Below are 21,846 nucleotides of genomic sequence, written 5' to 3' on the forward strand. Positions count from 1 at the left end.
GGTTTGATCATCACGCGAGTGTTACGGAAATGCTTCAGGAACTCGGGTGGGAGTCTCTAGAGGAAAGGAGGCGTTCTTTTCGTGAATCGCTACTGAGGAAATTTAGAGAACCAGCATTTGAGGCTGACTGCAGTGCAATTTTACTGCCGCCAACTTACATTTCGCGGGAAGAACACAAAGATAAGAGAGATAGGGGCTCGTACAGAGGCATATAGGCAGTCATTTTTCCCTCGTTCTGTTTGGGAGTGGAACTGGGAGACAAGATGCTAGTTGTGGTACGAGGCACCCTCCGCCACGCACCGTATGGTGGATTGCGGAGTATGTATGTAGATGTAGATGTAGGATGATGATGATCACTGCCATCAGCGAAAATATTTAATTGGGACAGGGACATTATAGGCTGTTATACATCCATACGTTCTTTGTCGTTTAAATTTTGTCACTGGCAAGGAACCCGGTCGTGGAAAAACAGAGTGCATACTCACGCAGGCGGTGCTGGATGCCGAGCGTCTTGTTCTCGGGGCTGTAGAAGGTGAGGATCTCGTGCTTAGTCTCCTGGATGAGCACGTTGAGCCAGACGGAGAGGTTGGTGCCGATCATGTGCATCAGGCCGAAGCGGGCGAGGGCGCGGTGCTTGTACACCTTCATCTGCTGCAGCAGCGAGTCCTGTCGCCGACAAACAACACTGCTCAGGCCACGCACAATCTCTAGATCTCAGATTCTAACTATACTGCTGCATTATATCAACAATAAAATTGTTAAGTTTCCTCTAATTTACGTCTATGGTCACAAACTTTTTGTTAACAGATTACCGGTTTCGGTTTTCAATGACCATCATCAGATCTGTTTCATAAAAACAAAGTCCTAATGTACTGCAGCCATTTGACGAGGCCACTATGGCTACAGCACATTAGGACTTTGTTTTTATGAAACAGATCTGACGATGGTTCAAAAATGGCTCTGAGCACTATGGGACTCAACTGCTGAGGTCATTAGTCCCCTAGAACTTAGAAATAGTTAAACCTAACATAAGGACATCACAAACATCCATGCCCGAGGCAGGATTCGAACCTGCGACCGTAGCGGTCTTGCGGTTCCAGACTGCAGCGCCTTTAACCGCACGGCCACTTCGGCCGGCTCTGATGATGGTCATTAAAAACCGAAACCGGTAATCTGTTAACAAAAAGTTTGTGACCATAGACGTAAATTAAAGGAAACTTATTACATATACGGGTCACTGTTTTTTCGCGACGATATCGCAGCTTGTGAAAAGAGAATGATTGGTTGTAAACCACGCGACTGTTTCGTTTCCAACACAAAAGTTTGCTGGCAGAGAAATTATTTGCTTGATTTCCAGCGGACAGTACGTGACATCATTAATCGTGTTCAAAATGCGGTAGCTGAAAGTTGTCATCAACCGTAATTTCTGAAGAACTCAACACGTCTCTCTTTAGGGATTGAATCGAGAAATGTAAAGGCAGTTTCGCGACTATTTCAAATGGTTAATGTAAGGCCTTTACTGTTTACAATATGCAAATGTAAAGAAGAGGTGACATTCAGCTCACGCAAATAGTTCTCGTGAAAACAAAACAGCGGCTTTGGTACTTACTACTGTTCTGAAAGCTGCAGGACTCAATAAACACTTACAAGGGGAGGTCGCGACGTTCGTTTGGAACGCGGATTTACTTCAAACTTCGCACACTCGTAGTACTCCATTAGGACAACAAAATGTGTAAGCAGTAGCGCGTACTTCGCTGGCACGGTAGCTCAGTGTGTACGGTCAGAGGGTTACCTGCCCTCCGTAATAATGATAAAAAAACTGAGTTAATTGATCAACAACGAACTTAAACGGATGTCTCAGGACGTCCGCCCAGACCAAACGCAACGAACTATTTCGAACGAAATGAAAATAAAGAAAAAAAGAAAAAAGAAAAAAAAGAAAAAAGAAAAAAAAGAAAAGAAAAAAGGTGGGTAGCGTTCAAGCCCCGTAATCGTCGGATCGCTGGATCAAGTCCCGTTCGTCAGTTTTTTCTATTTTCAACACAGTCACTTTCTTTACTATTTACATTACAGTTGATATAATGGGAAAAATACGTGTAATCGGATGAACTTTTATTAAATTTACAATGTTATTTGGCAGTCTACAAATTTTTATTATCACAAATAATATAATATTCATAACTATCGATTAGTAAACGACCAAACGCATAAAGTGATACTGAAAATGTATGCTTGTCCGTGATTTGAGAAATCCCCTATACCTGGAAGGAGCCCGAAACTACTTGTTACCTCCAGGTTTTGACCGGCACAGACGGCTTTCGAAAGATGTACAATTAATTGTCGATTTCGACATTACAAGTACAATGGCAGGATGATATTTTTCGTAAAAATATGGAAAACAAAGTTAAACGGCACCAGCTGCATTGAATAAATGCTGTTTCCGCAAACGCAAGGTCTTTTGAGGTTTTCCGTGGAAAAACAAACCTCGTTAACATTTTCAAAAACCTCTCTTTAAGACGATAATTTGGAAGCAAACCATGAGTAACGCAGCATTTCCTCAAATATCGGCACTGATAATTGATCATGCAGTATCGAGTGTATTTTAACAGCGTCTTTGCGAGAAGCAACTTCTCGTTCGTGTTCGATTAAATACGAACAATTTTGAAGACTCAGAAAAGCATACATTTTCAGTATCACTTTATGCGTTTGGTCGTTTACTAGTCGATAGTTATGAATATTATATTATTTGTGATAATAAAAATTTGTAGACTGCCAAATAACATTGTAAATATAATAAAAGTTCATCCGATTACACGTATTTTTCCCACTATATCGATTGTAATGTAAATAGTAAAGAAAATGACTGTGTAAAAAATAAAAAAAATTGCGAACGGGGCTCGATCCAGCGACCACGGGGCTTGAATGCTACCCACTCGGCTGGCGCCGCTTCATGGTAAAAACGGCCACGCACAGATCTATATCTGACGACCGAAATTATCTTGCGATTTTCTCAATAACGTTTGAGAATTACGCGCTACTGCTTACACATTTTGTTGTCCTAATGGTGTCCTACGAGTGTACGAAGTTTGCAGTAAATCCGCGTTCCAAACGTCGTGGCCTCCTCTTGTTAGTGTGAATCATCTTCTTGTAGGCTATGCCGTGTGATCAAACACCTTAAGTGACAATCTCATCATTGGCCAATATGATACAATGGCACATTAGTAAAATACATAGACGCAGCGTGAAATTCAAGCTAAATTTATGGGATTCAAGTACTCTATGTTTGTAGGAACACTTGTTTTAAGAGGGTAGAAAAATGGATCTTGCCTCGGTGAATATCTATTTATAAGGGAAATAAGTGATGTTTTCACAAGAATGTAACTTGTCGTGATGTCGTCTTCTTAGGAGAAATATTCTATTCCTGGATTTGCAAGATGATACATAACAACTATGGCGAGGGAGTGCGTAGTAAATGTTGACATACCGGTAGTTAACAGGAATGTGATATTTTGAATACGGAAGAAATGTATTTCATAAATATCTGCAACATACACAATTCGCTTCCGTAATATTCAGCGAAAGGTAGTGAACTATATGGCTGCGGAAAACTGCAACGTGCTTTTCGGACATATACGATCGAGTTCATAAACATGATACCGTGATTTCGAAACGGCAATTTCCTTCTCGAAACTCACTACTGGCTGAATTTAGTTTCCTGATAAACTTTAGCATTCTTTCGTGATTGCCTTACAATATGAATATTGGCAATTTTTTTATTGATTTCAAGGCTATAGCCACTTATATAAGTCGAACGTGTAGAAATGTGCAATAACTTCATTAATATTCATTCTGTGATATTCACACATCTTTCTCTACTGTTTTCTTTGAAAACGGACGTCTGCATTTCGTAAGTGCAGAAAACGATTTTAATGTCACTGTGACGACATACCCTAATGATACAAACGTGGGTTCTGAGATTAAGCAATTGTAAGTTCGAAAACAGTATGTGCTCATAAGAGAGAAATACAAATGTCTGTTTATATGCTAATGGCTTCCAGCATACAAATCTGTCCTATGTTTCTCATTTAGTTTTTACTTTGATGAATTCTAACATTGGCTTAGTGCGGTATTCACAACCGCGTACGTAACACGTAATGTCTAGAGGTAAGTTTCTAAGCAATCAAGAAAATATTTTTCGCCGATGTTCACAATTGGGGTTAGCTAGAATGGTACTTAAAATGTGCGACACAGTTTTGTAAAAGTAGTACACTCCACAGAAGAATGTGGAATATCTCCAGTAACGTGCATTCTGTCATTCGCTCTGAGTTTAGTTTCTAATTTGAAACAGGATGCATTAAAGGTGTAAAAAAGTCCTTCTGTAATCAATTCTTTTCGGGAAGAAGAGATAGACTTTGTAAGTCTGTTAGGATTACATGGAGAATATATAGTGAAATTGATTTATAATCGATAATAATGGTTAAGCTCTGTGGTTTTCAATTATATTAATTTAAGAAGAGCAGCAGCCACACACTTCTTATACCACTTTACTTACGCCATGTCGTTTCTGCGGACTGCGTTCCGAGAATGAAGCTGCTCAGTGCAAAATCACAATTATCTTAGCTGACAGGTATCCTGATGTGTAAATAAAACGTAAATGTAGAGCTCTGGGAACACGTTAGCAAGGAAATTGTTATCTTGCACAGGCAAGCAGTAAATTTCAAAACACAATCGACAGAAACGAACGATTAAGGAAAACATAAATGTATGTGTGCAGTTAGGTAAAAAGCGCGAAACGCATCTTACGGTTTCTCAAGGTCAACGAATGCTAACAAGGGAACCTCCCCATCGCACCCCCCTCAGATTTAGTTATAAGTTGGCACAGGGATAGGCCTTGAAAAACTGAACACAGATCAATCGAGAAAACAGGAAGAAGTTGTGTGGAACTATGAGAAAAATAAGCAAAATATACAAACTGAGTAGTGCATGCGCAAGGTAGGCAACATCGAGGAGAGTGTTAGCTTACGAGCGCCGTGGTCCCGTGGTTAGCGTGGGCAGCTGTGGAACGACAGGTCCTTGGTTCAAATCTTCTCTCGGATGAAAATTTTAATTTTTTATTTTCAGATAATTATTAAAGTTCAGGCACTCACACATAATCAACTTCGCTCCCCAAAATTCCAGGACATGTTCAGATTTGCTTGGACATATACAGAATCTGACGGTCTACCCACGGAAACATTTGAAAACGTAAAAAACATATGTTTTGACAGAGCACAGGGAAAACTGTTCGACTGTGAAACTGTTGCATTCATTTGTTGCAGTTTATGTGACAAACTCTTATGTTTTCATCACTTTTTTGGGAGTGATTCTCACATCCACAAGAAAACCTAAATCGGGCAAGGTAGAAGAATCTTTTTACCCATTCGCCTAGTGTGCAAGTTAGGTGGGTCGACAACATATTCCTGTGGAGGAATCGGTTGACCTATGACCTTGCGATCAAATGTTTTCTGTTCCTATTGGAGAGGCACGTCATTTCGTCTACTAATCGCACGGTTTTGCGGTGCGGTCACAAAACACAGACAGTAAACTTATTACAGTGAACAGAGACGTCAATGAATGAACAGACAGATCGTAACTTTGCGAAAATAAAGAAAGTAAAATTTTCACTCGAGGGAGGACTCGAACCAAGGACCTTTCGTTCCGCAGCTGTTCACGCTAACCACAGGACCACGGCGCGCCTGTGCTGCTATCACCCTTGATGTTGCCTATGTTGCCCATGGACTACTCAGTTTATATATTTTGCTTATTTTTTTCATAGTTCCACACAACTTCTTCCTGTTTTCTCGACTGATCTGTGTTCAGTTTTTCAAGGCCTATCCACTGTGCCAAATTATAACTAAATCTGAGGGGGGTGCGATGGGGAGGTTCCCTTGTTAGCACAGACAAAGTCATATAGAAGGGGCTGGTTGCTATATGTACTCGTGTTACTTGTACTGCGCCTCGAAGCGAGGTTGAGGCCGGAGTGGCCGCCTACACGAGACACCGCCGGCAGTGGACTCACCTCGTTGTTGAGGAATATGAAGTACATCTGGATGAAGATGAAGGCCATGCGCGTCGCCGGGGTCAGCGCTAGCAGCACGTTGTGGCACTTGGTGTTGCGCTCCAGCTCGAAGTACTGGCCGAACTCCAGCCCCGAGTAGATCATGCTGCCGATGCCGAACGCTGCGGGCACCGATGTCACAACTTCACACACGGCCACCAGCCAAATACGGAAGGCTTCGACAAGTAATGCTACATACAATGGTACAACAACCGAGTTACAAAACTGCTGCGGAAGCAAAGGGAACTTCACAGCAAACATAAACATAGCCAAACCCACGCAGACAAACAAAAATTACGGGAAGCGAAATGTAGTGTGAGGAGGGCTATGCGAGAGGCGTTCAATGAATTCGAAAGTAAAGTTCTATGTACTGACTTGGCAGAAAATCCAAAGAAATTTTGGTGTTATGTCAAAGGGGTAGGTGGATCAAAACAAAATGTCCAGACACTCTGTGACCAAAATGGTACTGAAACAGAGGATGACAGACTAAAGGCCGAAATACTAAATGTCTTTTTCCAAAGCTGTTTCACAGAGGAAGACTGCAATGTAGTTCCTTCTCTAGATTGTCGCACAGATGACAAAATGGTAGATATCAAAATAGACGACAGAGGGATAGAGAAACAATTAAAATCGCTCAAAAGACGAAAGGCCGCTGGACCTGATGGGATACCAGTTCGATTTTACACAGAGTACGCGAAGGAACTTGCCCCTCTTCTTGCAGCGGTGTACCGTAGGTCTCTAGAAGAACGTAGCGTTCCAGAGGATTGGAAAAGGGCACAGGTCATCCCCGTTTTCAAGAAGGGACGTCGAACAGATGTGCAGAACTATAGACCTATATCTCTAACGTCGATCAGTTGTAGAATTTTGAAACACGTATTATGTTCGAGTATAATGACTTTTCTGGAGACTAGGAATCTACTCTGTAGGGATCAGCATGGGTTTCGAAAAAGACGATCGTGTGAAACCCAGCTCGCGCTATTCGTCCACGAGACTCAGAGGGCCATAGACACGGGTTCCCATGTAGATGCCGTGTTTCTTGACTTCCGCAAGGCGTTCGATACAGTTCCCCACAGTCGTTTAATGAACAAAGTAAGAGCATATGGACTATCACACCAATTGTGTGATTGGATTGAAGATTTCCTAGATAACAGAACGCAGCATGTCATTCTCAATGGATAGAAGTCTTCCGAAGTAAGAGTGATTTCAGGTGTGCCGCACGGGAGTGTCGTAGGACCGTTGCTATTCACAATATACATAAATGACCTGGTGGATGACATCGGAAGTTCACTGAGGCATTTTGCGGGTGATGCTGTGGTATATCGAGAGGTTGTAGCAATGGAAAATTGTACCGAAATGCAGGAGGATCTGCAGCGAATTGACACATGGTGCAGGGAATGGCAATTGTATCTCAATGTAGACAATTGTAATGTGCTGCGAATACACAGAAAGAAAGATCCCTTATCATTTAGCTACTATATAGCAGGTTAGCAACTCGAAGCAGTTAATTCCATAAATTATCTGGCAGTACGCATTAGGAGTGATTTAAAATGGAATGATCATATAAAGTTGATCGTCGGTAAAGCAGATGCCAGACTGAGATTCATTGGAAGAACCCTAAGGAAATGCAATCCGAAAACAAAGGAAGTAGGTTACAGTACACTTGTTCGCCCACTGCTTGAATACTGCTCACCAGTGTGGGATCCGTACCAGATAGGGTTGATAGAAGAGATAGAGAAGATCCAACGGAGAGCAGCGCGCTTCGTTACAGGATCATTTAGCAATCGCGAAAGCGTTACGGAGATGATAGATAAACTCCAGTGGAAGACTCTGCAGGACAGACGCTCAGTAGCTCGGTACGGGCTTTTGGTGAAGTTTCGAGAACATACCTTCACCGAGGAGTCAAGCAGTATATTGCTCCCTCCTACGTATATCTCGCGAAGAGACCATGAGGATAAAATCAGAGAGATTAGAGCCCACACGGAGGTATACCGACAATCCTTCTTTCCACGAACGATACGAGACTGGAATAGAAGGGAGAACCGATAGAGGTACTCAAGGTACCCTCCGCCACACACCGTCAGGTGGCTTGCGGAGTACGAATGCAGATACTTTTTCCCGGCCAGTTTCGCTTGAAAAAAATACAGAATTTGTTGTGGAACACTGTGCCATATTCCCGCTTCAGCCCGTATAGTTTCATAAAGTTCCGATAGGTCAGGACATAACCTTAAAAATGGCGTCTGTAGCAGGTGCATCCAGGCCTTCGACCATAAATATAATAGGCTGGCCCTGACGTCATTTTCGTGGCTCCAACATCTCTGGGCTGGAGTCACGTGAATGTTGGCAAAACAGGGTTGTATCGTGTTGCGCTTATGGCTGTACTCAGCGTTTTGTCGGGGGAAATGGCATTACATTTCACGTGTGTTTCTATGATAGTGCAGATGCGATTATTAAAATCTGCTGAAGTGACTTTCGTATGTTTTTTACAATTGAAATAGAGTATCAGGTAAATTAAAGTGTTCAATGTGATGCCTGTAAAGTCAGACTCATATTACATTTTGGAAAGTATCTGTGGTAATTCGGTTACAGAAGTAAGTATAACTGTTTCTCGTTCCTACTCATAGGTTCCCTAAGGATGAAAACCGAAGGCAGCTTTGGATACAGGCCCTGAAACGGAAAAACATTAAGCCATCTGCACATACGCGTCTTTTTGTATATACAAGTGAGATTATAATAAGGTAAGAGCACCTATAGTCGACACATGAATAGAATTTTTTTCTACCTTCTAATGCTATGAAATAAATGTAGGCTCCAAAACTATTTTCTGAAACTTCAAAGTCTCACCTTTCATCTAAAATATAACTGATTTTTAACTGATAGTTTAAACTTTTGTAAAAATAGTGGGAACTGAACCTCTGAAGTGCACCTAAAATTGATATTCTAAAATGGACCCGCTTCTAAAGTCGACAATTTTGGCACCTATCGTTGACATAATTCCCATATCCCATTTTCTTTTATAAGTGACTAGAGCTCAAAACGCGGCGAATCCAATGTTTAAAGTTTTGACACGAGCCCACTCTTACTGTTTAAAAGAATTTTAACGACACTTTACTTTAATTGATAGTTTATAGTATTTTCGTCCCGCTGACCACCAGAGTGGCGTTCGATGTATTTGTTAGATTTTATAAATGGTACTGTGAACAAATCCAGGTCAAATGTAGTTCTGGCACAATTTTTCGCAAATAAAAAAGTAATTTTTGTTGGAAGCGTTTGGCAGTCAATTGAGAAATGTGGGTAAAACACGATACACACATAGGATGGCAAACCGCTGATTTGAATTCCCGCCACGTTTTGCCAATAGTCACGTGGTTTATGCTGGAGCCACACCAGCCCTATAGCTTCTGCACAGCAAGGCCAGTCTACTAGCATGTATGGCCGAAGATCCAGGCAGAGAGCTGACACTCAGTTCCTTTTGGCGGAAAACTGATATTCATGAGCGCTTGCAGAATGTCTACGGAGAGCTGGCAACGAATAAAAGCACGGTGAGCCGTTGGGCAAGAATCTGTCATCATCGCAACAAGGTGGCAAACCTGTCCGGTCCCACGCGAGCTGGGAGGCCGGACACAGCTGTGACGTCTGCAGTATAGGAGAGTGCGGGCACTCATTCGAGGTGATCGATGGGTTACAATCAGACACCTCGCTGCACAAATGGACGTGTGGATTGGTAATGCTGACGCACTCATCCACGAGTTGGGGTACTCAAAGGCGTGTGACCACAGGGTTTCTCGCCGCCTAACAGAAGACCATAACGAATGAAGCGGGAAGCAGAGGAGGTTATTGATGCAGCAACACGTTGGCTCCATCGTCGACCAGTAGGGTGGTACCATGTGAGCATACAGGCCCTCCCAAGGAGATCGTCGCATTGAATGGAGATTGTAACAACAACAACTGTACATATAATATTTTTCTTCTGAGTTTCGCAAAATTTGTGTAAGCAAGGTTTTAATTTCATTTCTTTTTCTTTTCGTGTTATTATGTTAAAGAAAATGTAAACACATTTCGATGTAAATTTTAATATTTATGTTACATTTCAAATAATGTTGTAATAGGAGAGAAGTTTAAATAATGTTGGGAATATTGTAAGATGTGAAAGTTGTGTGCTGAACAAGCTCCAGTGGCGGACACTTCAAGAAAGGCGTTACGCAATACGGAGAGGTTTATTATCGAAATTACGAGAGAGCACATTCCGGGAAGAGATGGGCAACATATTACTACCGCCCACATATATCTCGCGTAATGATCACAACGAAAAGATCCGAGAAATTAGAGCAAATACGGAGACTTACAAGCAGTCGTTCTTCCCACGCACAATTCGTGAATGGAACAGGGAAGGGGGGATCAGATAGTGGTACAATAAGTACCCTCCGCCACACACCGTAAGGTGGCTCGCGGAGTATAGATGTAGATGTAGATGTACGCCTGGTCCATACGTAGGCAATGTATTAGGATATGTGGAATGTAAAACCTTTGGTGAATACCCTGTCTGTAGGGGAGAGGTAAAAGGTGGATGGGAGGCGAGCGCGGGAAAAGGCACACGAGCGCGGCACGGCATAACGGGCTCAGCAACACAGTCTGAGTTGGGCACCGGTCTGAGGAACACGTTCCGGATCGAGGAGGCTATCCTGGAAAAAGTGGTTTCATTTGAGCCTCGGATGTGCCGTTTCCGACGACTATACAGCATGGCTATTTCCAATAGGCACTGAATTGAAAAGGATTACAACGCCAAGAAGAAGCAAAGTGCCGATACAGCAAGAGCCATAGCTGTGATTGTATGTGTGCTGTGCGCCTCGCCATCTCGCTGCCCGCCAACCGCCGCATCGACTTGCACAGGTCAATTCTTTACAAGTGTATCCGTACGGACCAGTGTTAAATTTGTTCCTAACTGTTCAATAATAACTTGACTTTTTACCAGAATTGCCCTATTAATTAATTATCCTAATCACTAACCTGGACAGGGTCCTTTCCGCATGTTGTGCAATCCGAGTGTCCCGAAATGAAGATATGAAGTTCATGTTAATGAGAATTACCTGCAGACCCATCTATATCAGAATGATGTTTAAAGAACTTTGTTATTAATGAATATTTTGGTAAATAATAGACTTGACAAAATTTGAAGATAATGTTGAAAGTGGTTTAGTAATGAAGCTTAATTAATTAGAGAGACGAAAATAATGGTAGTTAAATGAGGACTTAATAAGACAAAAAGAATAGTAACTCCTATTTGGTAGATCTTGAGTGCTTCATGTTTCCGATAGTTAATAGTTTCAACACAGTGACCATAACAGTTTCAGGGTCCCCCCCCCCCCTTTTTCATTCTTTTCATTTCTATTCATTTAAATGCTGAAGTGCACTGAACTGATTTAATCTGCAAAGTGAAAGCCAATATAAAACCTAAATTTACCAGTGTTTTATCCTTATTAAAATTGACTTCGTATGTGTGTTTCAAAAGTGCTATTTCTAGGGTAACCTATGCCCGATTTCAGTTGGATCAATACACAAAATGCAGTGTGTAGTAATCATTGTAGTGTAATGTTGTATATTCGTAGCTTGTCCAAATCAGTGCAGAAAGGGAAAATACTAGTTCAGTAGATTTTTCGGGTTCTAAAATTTTCCATATAATGCAGTATTACTACGTGTTGTTATGTTTGTACGTACATCCACTTGTACAAGGGAAAAACTCACGTAATGCCTAATTAGGCTGGCGACCGTATTATTAACCATTGGTAGCATCTGCTGTGTAGGTTTCTTGCCCGTACTAACGTGTAGTTACACTTTATACTAGCTTGACGTATCATTGTTGTTACTGACTGGGTAAAAGTCCGATTTTGCTTCCATTCAGGTACACGCGGTCATCTTATTTAATAAAATCCTTTCTTAGAAGGTGAAGCCCGTCAACTTATCATAGTACAGGCTTTAAAGAGTTAACGTACGCAAGAGCGGAGACGTTACAAGATTATTTTGAAAACAGGGTTTTGTAGCCAAAAGAGTGGCGAATAATGTGGTGTATTGGAATTTCGAATAAAACCAATCTGAATTCGGAAAAAAGCTTGTTCCATTACTTACTGAACGTCCCTCGCACTTTCTTACCATCAGTGCCGATCTGCCCAGCACTCAGTGCTGGACTCGCGAGAGCAATTCGAACAGTGACACGAGTGAAACACGAACTCGTACAGGGAGGACCAAATACAGCTTGTCCATAAAATGTTACATGCCCCTTAAGATAGGCAGCGAAACTTACATCATCCTCGCCTGGGTCAGATGTATGTTGGGTTACCTATCTGACAGAAAACAAAGGGTGTCAATGGGAAACAGGCGTGCATTCAGACATCAGGGATCACCCAACTGGGCACCAACGACATTTGGTATCCTCCGAGGTCCCATCTCAGGCCCTAACTGTTTCTTGTACGTATCAATGACCATTCTTCAGTAACATTACCGGATGCCAAGTTTGTTTTGTTTGCAGATGACACAAACATTGCAGTAAATAGTGAATCGGGTAACCAAGTGTAGTCTTAGAATGGTCGGCTAGTAAAATTTTCATGGACATTAATAAATGGTGCCTGCTAATTCTGTGTGACTATTCTATCGCTTGCGCCTTGTCCCGCGGCTACGTAGAGTCGGCCATGGTTAACCGGATCTGGCATTTTAATTTGAAGGGGTGGCCGGATGCCCTTCCTGCCGCCACCCCGTACCCCCCCCCCCCCCCCCCCCAAGATGGAATAAGTGTACCCCAGCTGTCTGCGGCGAGTGTAGATCGTGAAAGAGTGTGAATGTGTTTCGAATGTCTGTCAGTCGTGTAACTGAGGCGGGACGTGGGGACCAGCCCGGTATTCACCTAGTAGGATGTGGAAAACCGCCTAAAAACCACATCCAGGCTGGCCGGCACACGGGCCGTCATCGTTAATCCGCCGGGTGGATTCGATCCGGGGCCGGCGCGCCTACCAGAGTCCAGGAAGCAGCGAGTTAGCGCGCTCGGCTATGCTGGCGGATTACTAATTCTCTGTGACTAAACCTCGAAAAAACGTTCTATATGCAGTTCAGAACTCGTAAAAGGTTTCATGCCACAATATGCCTATAATATGACAAGCAGAAAGAAAAAGTTGACACGTGGCTTTCTTGGGATTAAGGCTCGATAGTAAATTTAACTGGCAGGGACGTACCACAAAACTGCTGAACAGCCTAAAAAATCTCTATTCGCTATGTGAATGTTTTCAGACATAAGTGATACATAAACAAGTAGCTAGCTTACTATGCTTACTTTCGTTCCATAATGTCGTACGCGATTATTCTCTTGAGTAACTCATCAAGCGAAACTTAATTTTTCGAGCCCAAAAAACGTGCAGTACGATTTATTTTTGGAGTGAACTCAAGAACGTCCTGCAAAGGGCTGTTTAAGGAAGTTGCGATACTAACTACTGCTTCCCAATACATTTATTTCTTAGTGGTATTTATCATTAAAATATATATTTCTTTCTAAAACAACACCTTAGTTCTTGGAATCAATGCTACAAATAAGAATAACTTTCAAAAAGATTTAAAGTCACTTGTTTTGGTTCAGAAAGGTGCCCACTATTCAGCAACACACATTATCAGTAACTTGCCAGGAGTCATAAAAAGTTTAACTAATTACAAAGTTCAGTCTGAGAAGAGTATAAAGGATTTATTGGTGACAAACTTCTTTTACTCTGTTGATGAACTTCTTAACAGAACCGATTGATGCGTTTATGTTGTTAATAATATGACATACTGCGAATATTGCGTACAATCTGACTTCTGTACAAATTTTGTACGGTATTGTAACGCCATCAGCGTAAATAAGGGCTGTAAAATGGTTATTTATTTTATTTTTGTTATTTGATGATGCGTGGCTACAATAACCTAAGAATTATCATATGCACCTGAGTGCATTGAACATTTAATATCTGGTGACAAGTTTTACATCCTTTTAAATGTAACTACACTCCTGGAAATGGAAAAAAGAACACATTGACACCGGTGTGTCAGACCCACCATACTTGCTCCGGACACTGCGAGAGGGCTGTACAAGCAATGATCACACGCACGGCACAGCGGACACACCAGGAACCGCGGTGTTGGCCGTCGAATGGCGCTAGCTGCGCAGCATTTGTGCACCGCCGCCGTCAGTGTCAGCCAGTTTGCCGTGGCATACGGAGCTCCATCGCAGTCTTTAACACTGGTAGCATGCCGCGACAGCGTGGACGTGAACCGTATGTGCAGTTGACGGACTTTGAGCGAGGGCGTATGGTGGGCATGCGGGAGGCCGGGTGGACGTACCGCCGAATTGCTCAACACGTGGGGCGTGAGGTCTCCACAGTACATCGATGTTGTCGCCAGTGGTCGGCGGAAGGTGCACGTGCCCGTCGACCTGGGACCGGACCGCAGCGACGCACGGATGCACGCCAAGACCGTAGGATCCTACGCAGTGCCGTAGGGGACCGCACCGCCACTTCCCAGCAAATTAGGGACACTGTTGCTCCTGGGGTATCGGCGAGGACCATTCGCAACCGTCTCCATGAAGCTGGGCTACGGTCCCGCACACCGTTAGGCCGTCTTCCGCTCACGCCCCAACATCGTGCAGCCCGCCTCCAGTGGTGTCGCGACAGGCGTGAATGGAGGGACGAATGGAGACGTGTCGTCTTCAGCGATGAGAGTCGCTTCTGCCTTGGTGCCAATGATGGTCGTATGCGTGTTTGGCGCCGTGCAGGTGAGCGCCACAATCAGGACTGCATACGACCGAGGCACACAGGGCCAACACCCGGCATCATGGTGTGGGGAGCGATCTCCTACACTGGCCGTACACCACTGGTGATCGTCGAGGGGACACTGAATAGTGCACGGTACATCCAAACCGTCATCGAACCCATCGTTCTACCATTCCTAGACCGGCAAGGGAACTTGCTGTTCCAACAGGACAATGCACGTCCGCATGTATCCCGTGCCACCCAACGTGCTCTAGAAGGTGTACGTCAACTACCCTGGCCAGCAAGATCTCCGGATCTGTCCCCCATTGAGCATGTTTGGGACTGGATGAAGCGTCGTCTCACGCGGTCTGCACGTCCAGCACGAACGCTGGTCCAACTGAGGCGCCAGGTGAAAATGGCATGGCAAGCCGTTCCACAGGACTACATCCAGCATCTCTACGATCGTCTCCATGGGAGAATAGCAGCCTGCATTGCTGCGAAAGGTGGATATACACTGTACTAGTGCCGACATTGTGCATGCTCTGTTGCCTGTGTCTTGTGCCTGTGGTTCTGTCAGTGTGATCATGTGATGTATCTGACCCCAGGAATGTGTCAATAAAGTTTTCCCTTCCTGGGACAATGAATTCACGGTGTTCTTATTTCAATTTCCAGGAGTGTATGTTTAAGATTTTGTTCTCTCTCACCGATTGCACATCCACAACAGCAATTTCATTAGGGATCTGTGAAAGGTACACTAGCACATCAGTTCTTTTTTTGTAAATATTAATTGTGTATTATTGTTTTCCGACACTTTCGACATCCCAGAGGGTCTCCTCGCTATTGATCAACTGGAACGAAAAGTAAATCCTATCTAATCTAATCCCAATCTCTGGTTCAGTTGCACTTTAGCCATCGTCTGCAAGAACGACAATTATGAAGACATAACTGTCAACGAAACAATGTTTATTCAGATGGCGGCGTAAGTGGCTTGGCGTTGTGGGGGTACGGTGTCTATTTAGGCGTCAGTACCGAGCATCCGGCCGAAGCGGTCGAGCAGTTAGCCGTCACTCGCGGTATCACGATATTTTTCGATTACCGAAATTGCGTTCCATGGGGGCCTGTCATTTTCATTACGGGATCGTGTTCAAAATGTCTGAACACACTAGGAGCCGGACTTTTCTGCTCTTATGAGCGACGGTTCGGAAGTTACTTCGGAATAAATTCGGTACATTTGAACAACTAGACTTCAGGTTTGATGTTCTACCTACTGTTGATAACAGGCAGGCCGTGGCGGGGGGCGGGCAACAGCCGACGGCATCATAAGTCTCGATTCCTCATAGTCTCATTCTCGCTGGCGCGGGAATAGAGAGTATAGCCGAAATGAACATAGGAGACTGTGGTGTGGGGATGTAGACAGTGTGCCAGATGGTCGTTCCGGGAGGCGTGCACGGATCGCCTAATGGTTAAGGCGACCGCTCGCGATTAACAGGAAATCTGGGTTCGAGTCCCGCTCCGGCAAAATTTTTATTTCTGAACAACAGGTTTTACTTATATACCTAGCACAGCTGAAGCCAAGTTGGCGAAATTATGTCAAATTACAGGGTGATTCAAAAAGAATACCACAACTTTAGGAATTTAAAACTCTGCAACGACAAAAGGCAGAGCTAAGCACTATCTGTCGGCGAATTAAGGGAGCTATAAAGTTTCATTTAGTTGTACATTTGTTCGCTTGAGGCGCTGTTGACTAGGCGTCAGCGTCAGTTGATGCTAAGATGGCGACCGCTCAACAGAAAGCTTTTTGTGTTAGTGAGTACGGCAGACGTGAATCGACGACAGTTGTTCAGCGTGCATTTCGAACGAAGTATGGTGTTAAACCTCCTGATAGGTGGTGTATTAAACGTTGGTATAAACAGTTTACAGAGAATGGGTGTTTGCGCAAAGGGAAAAGTTCTGGACGGCCGAGAACGAGTGATGAAAATGTAGCACGCATCCAGCAAGCATTTGTTCGCAGCCCAGGAAAATCGACTCGCAGAGCTAGCAGAGAGCTGCAAATTCCACAATCAACTGTATGGAGAGTCCTACGAAAAAGGTTAGTTATGAAAACTTGTCGTCTGAAATTGGTTCAAGCACTGTCTGCAACTGATAAGATTAAAAGAATCGATTTCTGTGATTTTATCCTTGCTCAAATGGAAACAGATGAATCTTTTGTTTCAAAGTTTGTGTTTAGTGATGAAGCAACTTTCCACACTAACGGGAAAGTCAACCGTCACAATGTCTGTATATGGGGCACTGAGAATCCGCGGGAAACAACTCAGTATGAACGTGACTCGCGTAAGGTGAACGTTTTCTGTGCCATTTCAGCCAATAAAGTTTTTGGTCCCTTTTTCTTCGAAGGTGCTACTGTAACTGGACTACAGTATCTGGAGATGTTAGAGAATTGGCTGTTCCATCAGCTCGAACAAGAAGCACAACAATTCATATTTCAGCGGGATGGAGCGCCACCAAATTGGCACTTATCTGTCCGTAACTACCTGAAGGTCAACTACCCGAGGCGATGGATCGGTCGCCAGGCAGCCCGTGACAGAGCACTTCATCACTGGCCTCCAAGAAGCCCTGATCTTACCCCCTGCGATTTTTTCTTATGGGGGTATGTTAAGGATATGGTGTTTCGGCCACCTCTCCCAGCCACCATTGATGATTTGAAACGAGAAATAACAGCAGCTATCCAAACTGCTACGCCTGATATGCTACAGAGAGTGTGGAACGAATTGGAGTATCGGGTTGATATTGCTCGAGTGTCTGGAGGGGGCCATATTGAACATCTCTGAACTTGTTTTTGAGTGAAAAAAAAAACCTTTTTAAATACTCTTTGTAATGATGTACAACAGAAGGTTATATTATGTTTCTTTCATTAAATACACATTTTTAAAGTTGTGGTATTCTTTTTGAATCACCCTGTACTTTCGGGGTGCTGTCTTACAACAGTTTTTATCCATCCAGCCATGCAAGGAAGTTCTTAGTATCTTATAGAAATTTGTTTGCAACTGAGATCTGCTCTGGACTAAAAACTATAAACACCAAATTTGTTAGAGGATCTGCTCAGACATTACATTAATAATTTTAATAATGTTTTATTCGTATTTGTTTCCATTTTCGGTCGTATCTTTGCAGATTATGTAGCCTCAATTTTGATCGGGGGTCAAAATTATTAACAGCATTGTGTAAGGCAGTTCAACTGAGGAATTCGTGCCAAGTCTGAGGTCCTTCAGACTGATAACGCCTGGTGTAGGAAATTTTGAAGGATCACGTGTCAGTAGTAAAAACAGAATTTTTCAGTCAGAAAAATTCCTTGGGCACAATTACAGGCGGGAAGATACGCTTTACACTAAGGAGAAAGCAAGTAATATCCTTTTTAGGCAAAATTCAGGGAGTTGGTAACTGCCCGAATTGGGCAGTGGGAAGCATTTCGATGGTTTATCAGGCGAACGGTTGAGCGTTACGAAGTCTGCAAGTGTAAAAGTCAACAAGCATTATGTGTGTGACCCACTCGCGTTACAGATATAAGCCGCGGGAATTTGATCACTGGACTTAACCCACAGTGCAGCTATACTGAGTCCACGTCATTTGATTCTCTGATCTGCAGAGGCTGAAGAAGCTAGGAATATAATAATGTGTTCAGTCAGGCAGCAACTTATTGCAAAACTACTTTAAAATTATGCAGTGAGTTCTGGACTCTGTTTCTAGAGAGTTGCACCGAGATAACACTTACTAATTCTGTCACGGGATCTATATGGCGAATTACAACTTTCCCAGTTCCACCGTGTTGCGGGGCATTTTTTCAAAACTGCTCCGTAACCTCACCAATAACCCACTCTCCCAAACTAGTTTACCAAATCAGTTCAAATTTATACCAGTACATGAAAATTCAGACGTAATTCAAACAGATATCTGAGCTGGCCGATCATAGGGCCGGAATTTCACAGGGAGGCGACCTCGCGGAGTTAAAATTCAGCAGAAATAGCTTTTACAAGGTTGGTAAGGCAGGTTGGGGAACTGAGAGCAGGAGAAACATTGGCCACTACCGAATGTTCAAACGACACCACGTGCTACCCTGGCGATCGGAAAAGGGATGGGAAACGGTAAACCATCATGGCTGCTAGGAAGACTGCTGCCCTCTCACATAAATAAAGAAAATTTCTAGCGCCAAGCTCCTCTCACAGATCAGTGTGAGACAAGCTGTAAAAATCGTCAATTAAATCAGGCAACCCATAGAAATTATTAATATTACCTGAATTATTAGTTTACCGAGTACCACAATGCGTGGATTAGAAATATGAAATACGAGCACTGAATGGTGAATGAAGTGCACGCCTTTCATCACCATCATTTCAATTCGTTGAGATAGTACCTGCAGAATTAACTTAATTGCAACCTTTCATTTATAAATTACTATGTTACGTTCAAAATTCGCAATTACCGAGTGATAGGAACCTTCGACCATCGGATTCATGTTGTGGGGCGGCGGGTGGATTTAATTGTTTACTATTGCATAAATGTTTGTTTGAATGGAGAAACACTGCATTTCCCGGCCGATTAACCATATGTGCGGCGGCGGGTGGAATTATTGTTGTTAAATGTTCCTATTATTTATGCTGTCTTTTGCCGTTCTCAACACTGGCTCTCTAACTACAATATTGGCAAGCACAAAGTGATTAGCAAAACGTGAAGCCTGTAATTAGAATTCCTAGTGCCCACTTCATCTGAGAATACACTTATAGTTACAGCTTATAGCTCTGAGGAATTAGGAGATTGTCCGGGATTTATAATCAAAAACGATTTTCTAAAATAGTTGAGTATATTCTGAAAGTCACTGATGAAAAACAAAAGAATCCACACAACCTAACTAACAGAGCAGTTCAGAGTCTAATGCGCTGATGCAACTTTAACTGTCCAAATTAAATATTTAAATGAATGCTCGCCATAATTTGATAAGGTTCATCAAACGCCATGCTAACTAATGGTAGAATGTCTGTCCTGCGGCGGCACGTGAAAATACGACAATACGCAAACTGAAGATCGATAACTAAAGTCATCCCAGAATTAACACTTCACTTGAAAATGATTTCATGGTTACGCGTATCTCGAGTAACTTAATACGGCATCCGAGGCTGTTTGTAGCAATGATACCGACGCGACGCGACGCGACTCCCGACACAGATGGTGTGCTATTCAGCGTCTGGAGAGAACTGGGGCCTTGCTTCCTCGCCCAGCGTTCTTATGTATAAAGCCGCGGTGCGGACGGCTAAGGGAACGCCTGATCAAATCGGCTCTCCCGACTAGCTGCTGGGCTAGTAACGCACCACTTTAAGTTACCTAATAAATCATAGCTTCTCTTGCTGATGGACGATGAAGCTCTTAATTTAAATGTGCATTCAGCACGAAGGTAAGTATTGATAATAAAATTTTGACGTGGCTAAGTTAAATATTTTGGGCGAGAGAATTAATTTAATTACACTGCACGCAGTAGACGAGCTCTGAACTGGCCCTTTGGAGATACGCTATCGCTATAGTTTTATAGGTATTCGAATGAAACTTCTCACATCCTTATGGTGATAGCGGATCTCCATTCTACTTAAATGTAAACATCCTAGCCTTATTTATTAGCCTACTTAATCTATCTTGCTTCCTTAAGTTTTAAGACGAAAACCAGAAAATCATGAATTATCACTAAAATTTTAATTTGTGAAATCCAAAGTACTGTTTTTATTAAATTATTATGAAAGATGAATCTAAATATAAAATTTTAACTTTCTAGCTCGTTTCTGTTGCGCCAATGATTTTTACAGAAAAACGTCCAAATTTCGAAAATGGCTAAAGTTATCGAACTGATATTCAACACATGTTGTTTTAGTATTACTCCTGAGATGCTAGAAATGTTTTAGGTTATTTGCTTGATTTTTACAGTATTGCGCAACATTTATGACGTCAGAGCTAGTTACAGCGGACTGGCTGGCACACAATGGAAAGACTGATGTGGATTTACTACACAGTGAGTAGGATGCTTCCCTACAATGTGTCTATTCATGTTGTATACTGTAGACTCAGCAGTATTTGGCTTGTAATGCGGCAACTACGTGTCCCTGCCCCTAGACAACGAAACCAGCCAAAACTTTCAATATTTCAAATCTGAGTCTGTGGGTATGCACTTGAGGGCCACCACACTACGTCATTTACTATTTGAAAGCTCGCAAGAGTAGGTTTATTCCTGTCGTGCAACCATAATCACGTCAGATACCTTTTCGCATCAATCGCCCGAGTACAAATGACAGTTCCACCCACCCACTGCCCTTTTAACCTTGTATACACGATATTACCGCCATCTGCAAATATGCGTGTCGCTATCCCATGACTTCTGTCACTTCAATGTAATTTCTACATCTACATACATACTCCGCAATCCACCATACGGTGCGTGGCGGAGGGTACCTCGTACCACAACTAGCATCTTCTCTCCCTGTTCCACTCCCAAACAGAACGAGGGAAAAATGACTGCCTATATGCCTCTGTACGAGCCCTAATCTCTCTTATCTTTGTGGTCTTTCCGCGAAATGTAAGTTGGCAGCAGTTAAATTGTACTGCAGTCAGTCTCAAATGCTGGTTCTCTAAATTTCCTCAGTAGCGATTCACGAAAAGAACGCCTCCTTTCCTCTAGAGACTCCCACCCGAGTTCCTGAAGCATTTCCGTAACACTCGCGTGATGATCAAACCTACCAGTAAAGCCGGCCGAAGTGGCCGTGCTGTTAAAGGCGCTGCAGTCTGGAACCGCAAGACCGCTACGGTCGCAGGTTCGAATCCTGCCTCGGGCATGGATGTTTGTGATGTCCTTAGGTTAGTTAGGTTTAACTAGTTCTAAGTTCTAGGGGACTAATGACCTCAGCAGTTGAGTCCCATAGTGCTCAGAGCCATTTTTTTTAAACCTACCAGTAAGAA

The 21,846-nt window shown here is 43.0% G+C and overlaps 1 protein-coding gene across 1 annotated transcript in view; it reads right to left on the bottom strand.

The window, feature by feature from the left end:
* The window catches only part of LOC126252732 (proton channel OtopLc-like), a 318,240-nt gene that overhangs the window by 88,632 nt on the left and 207,762 nt on the right, over positions 1-21,846 (bottom strand). The window contains exons 7-8 of the mRNA XM_049953634.1: positions 6,059-6,219; positions 486-666 (exon numbers count right to left, since the gene is read on the bottom strand). Of these exons, the coding sequence (XP_049809591.1) occupies positions 486-666; positions 6,059-6,219 (342 nt within the window). The remainder of the gene's footprint in view (positions 1-485; positions 667-6,058; positions 6,220-21,846) is intronic.

This window comes from Schistocerca nitens, chromosome 4 (genome assembly GCF_023898315.1).
Source record: "Schistocerca nitens isolate TAMUIC-IGC-003100 chromosome 4, iqSchNite1.1, whole genome shotgun sequence".
Lineage (NCBI taxonomy): Eukaryota > Metazoa > Arthropoda > Insecta > Orthoptera > Acrididae > Schistocerca > Schistocerca nitens.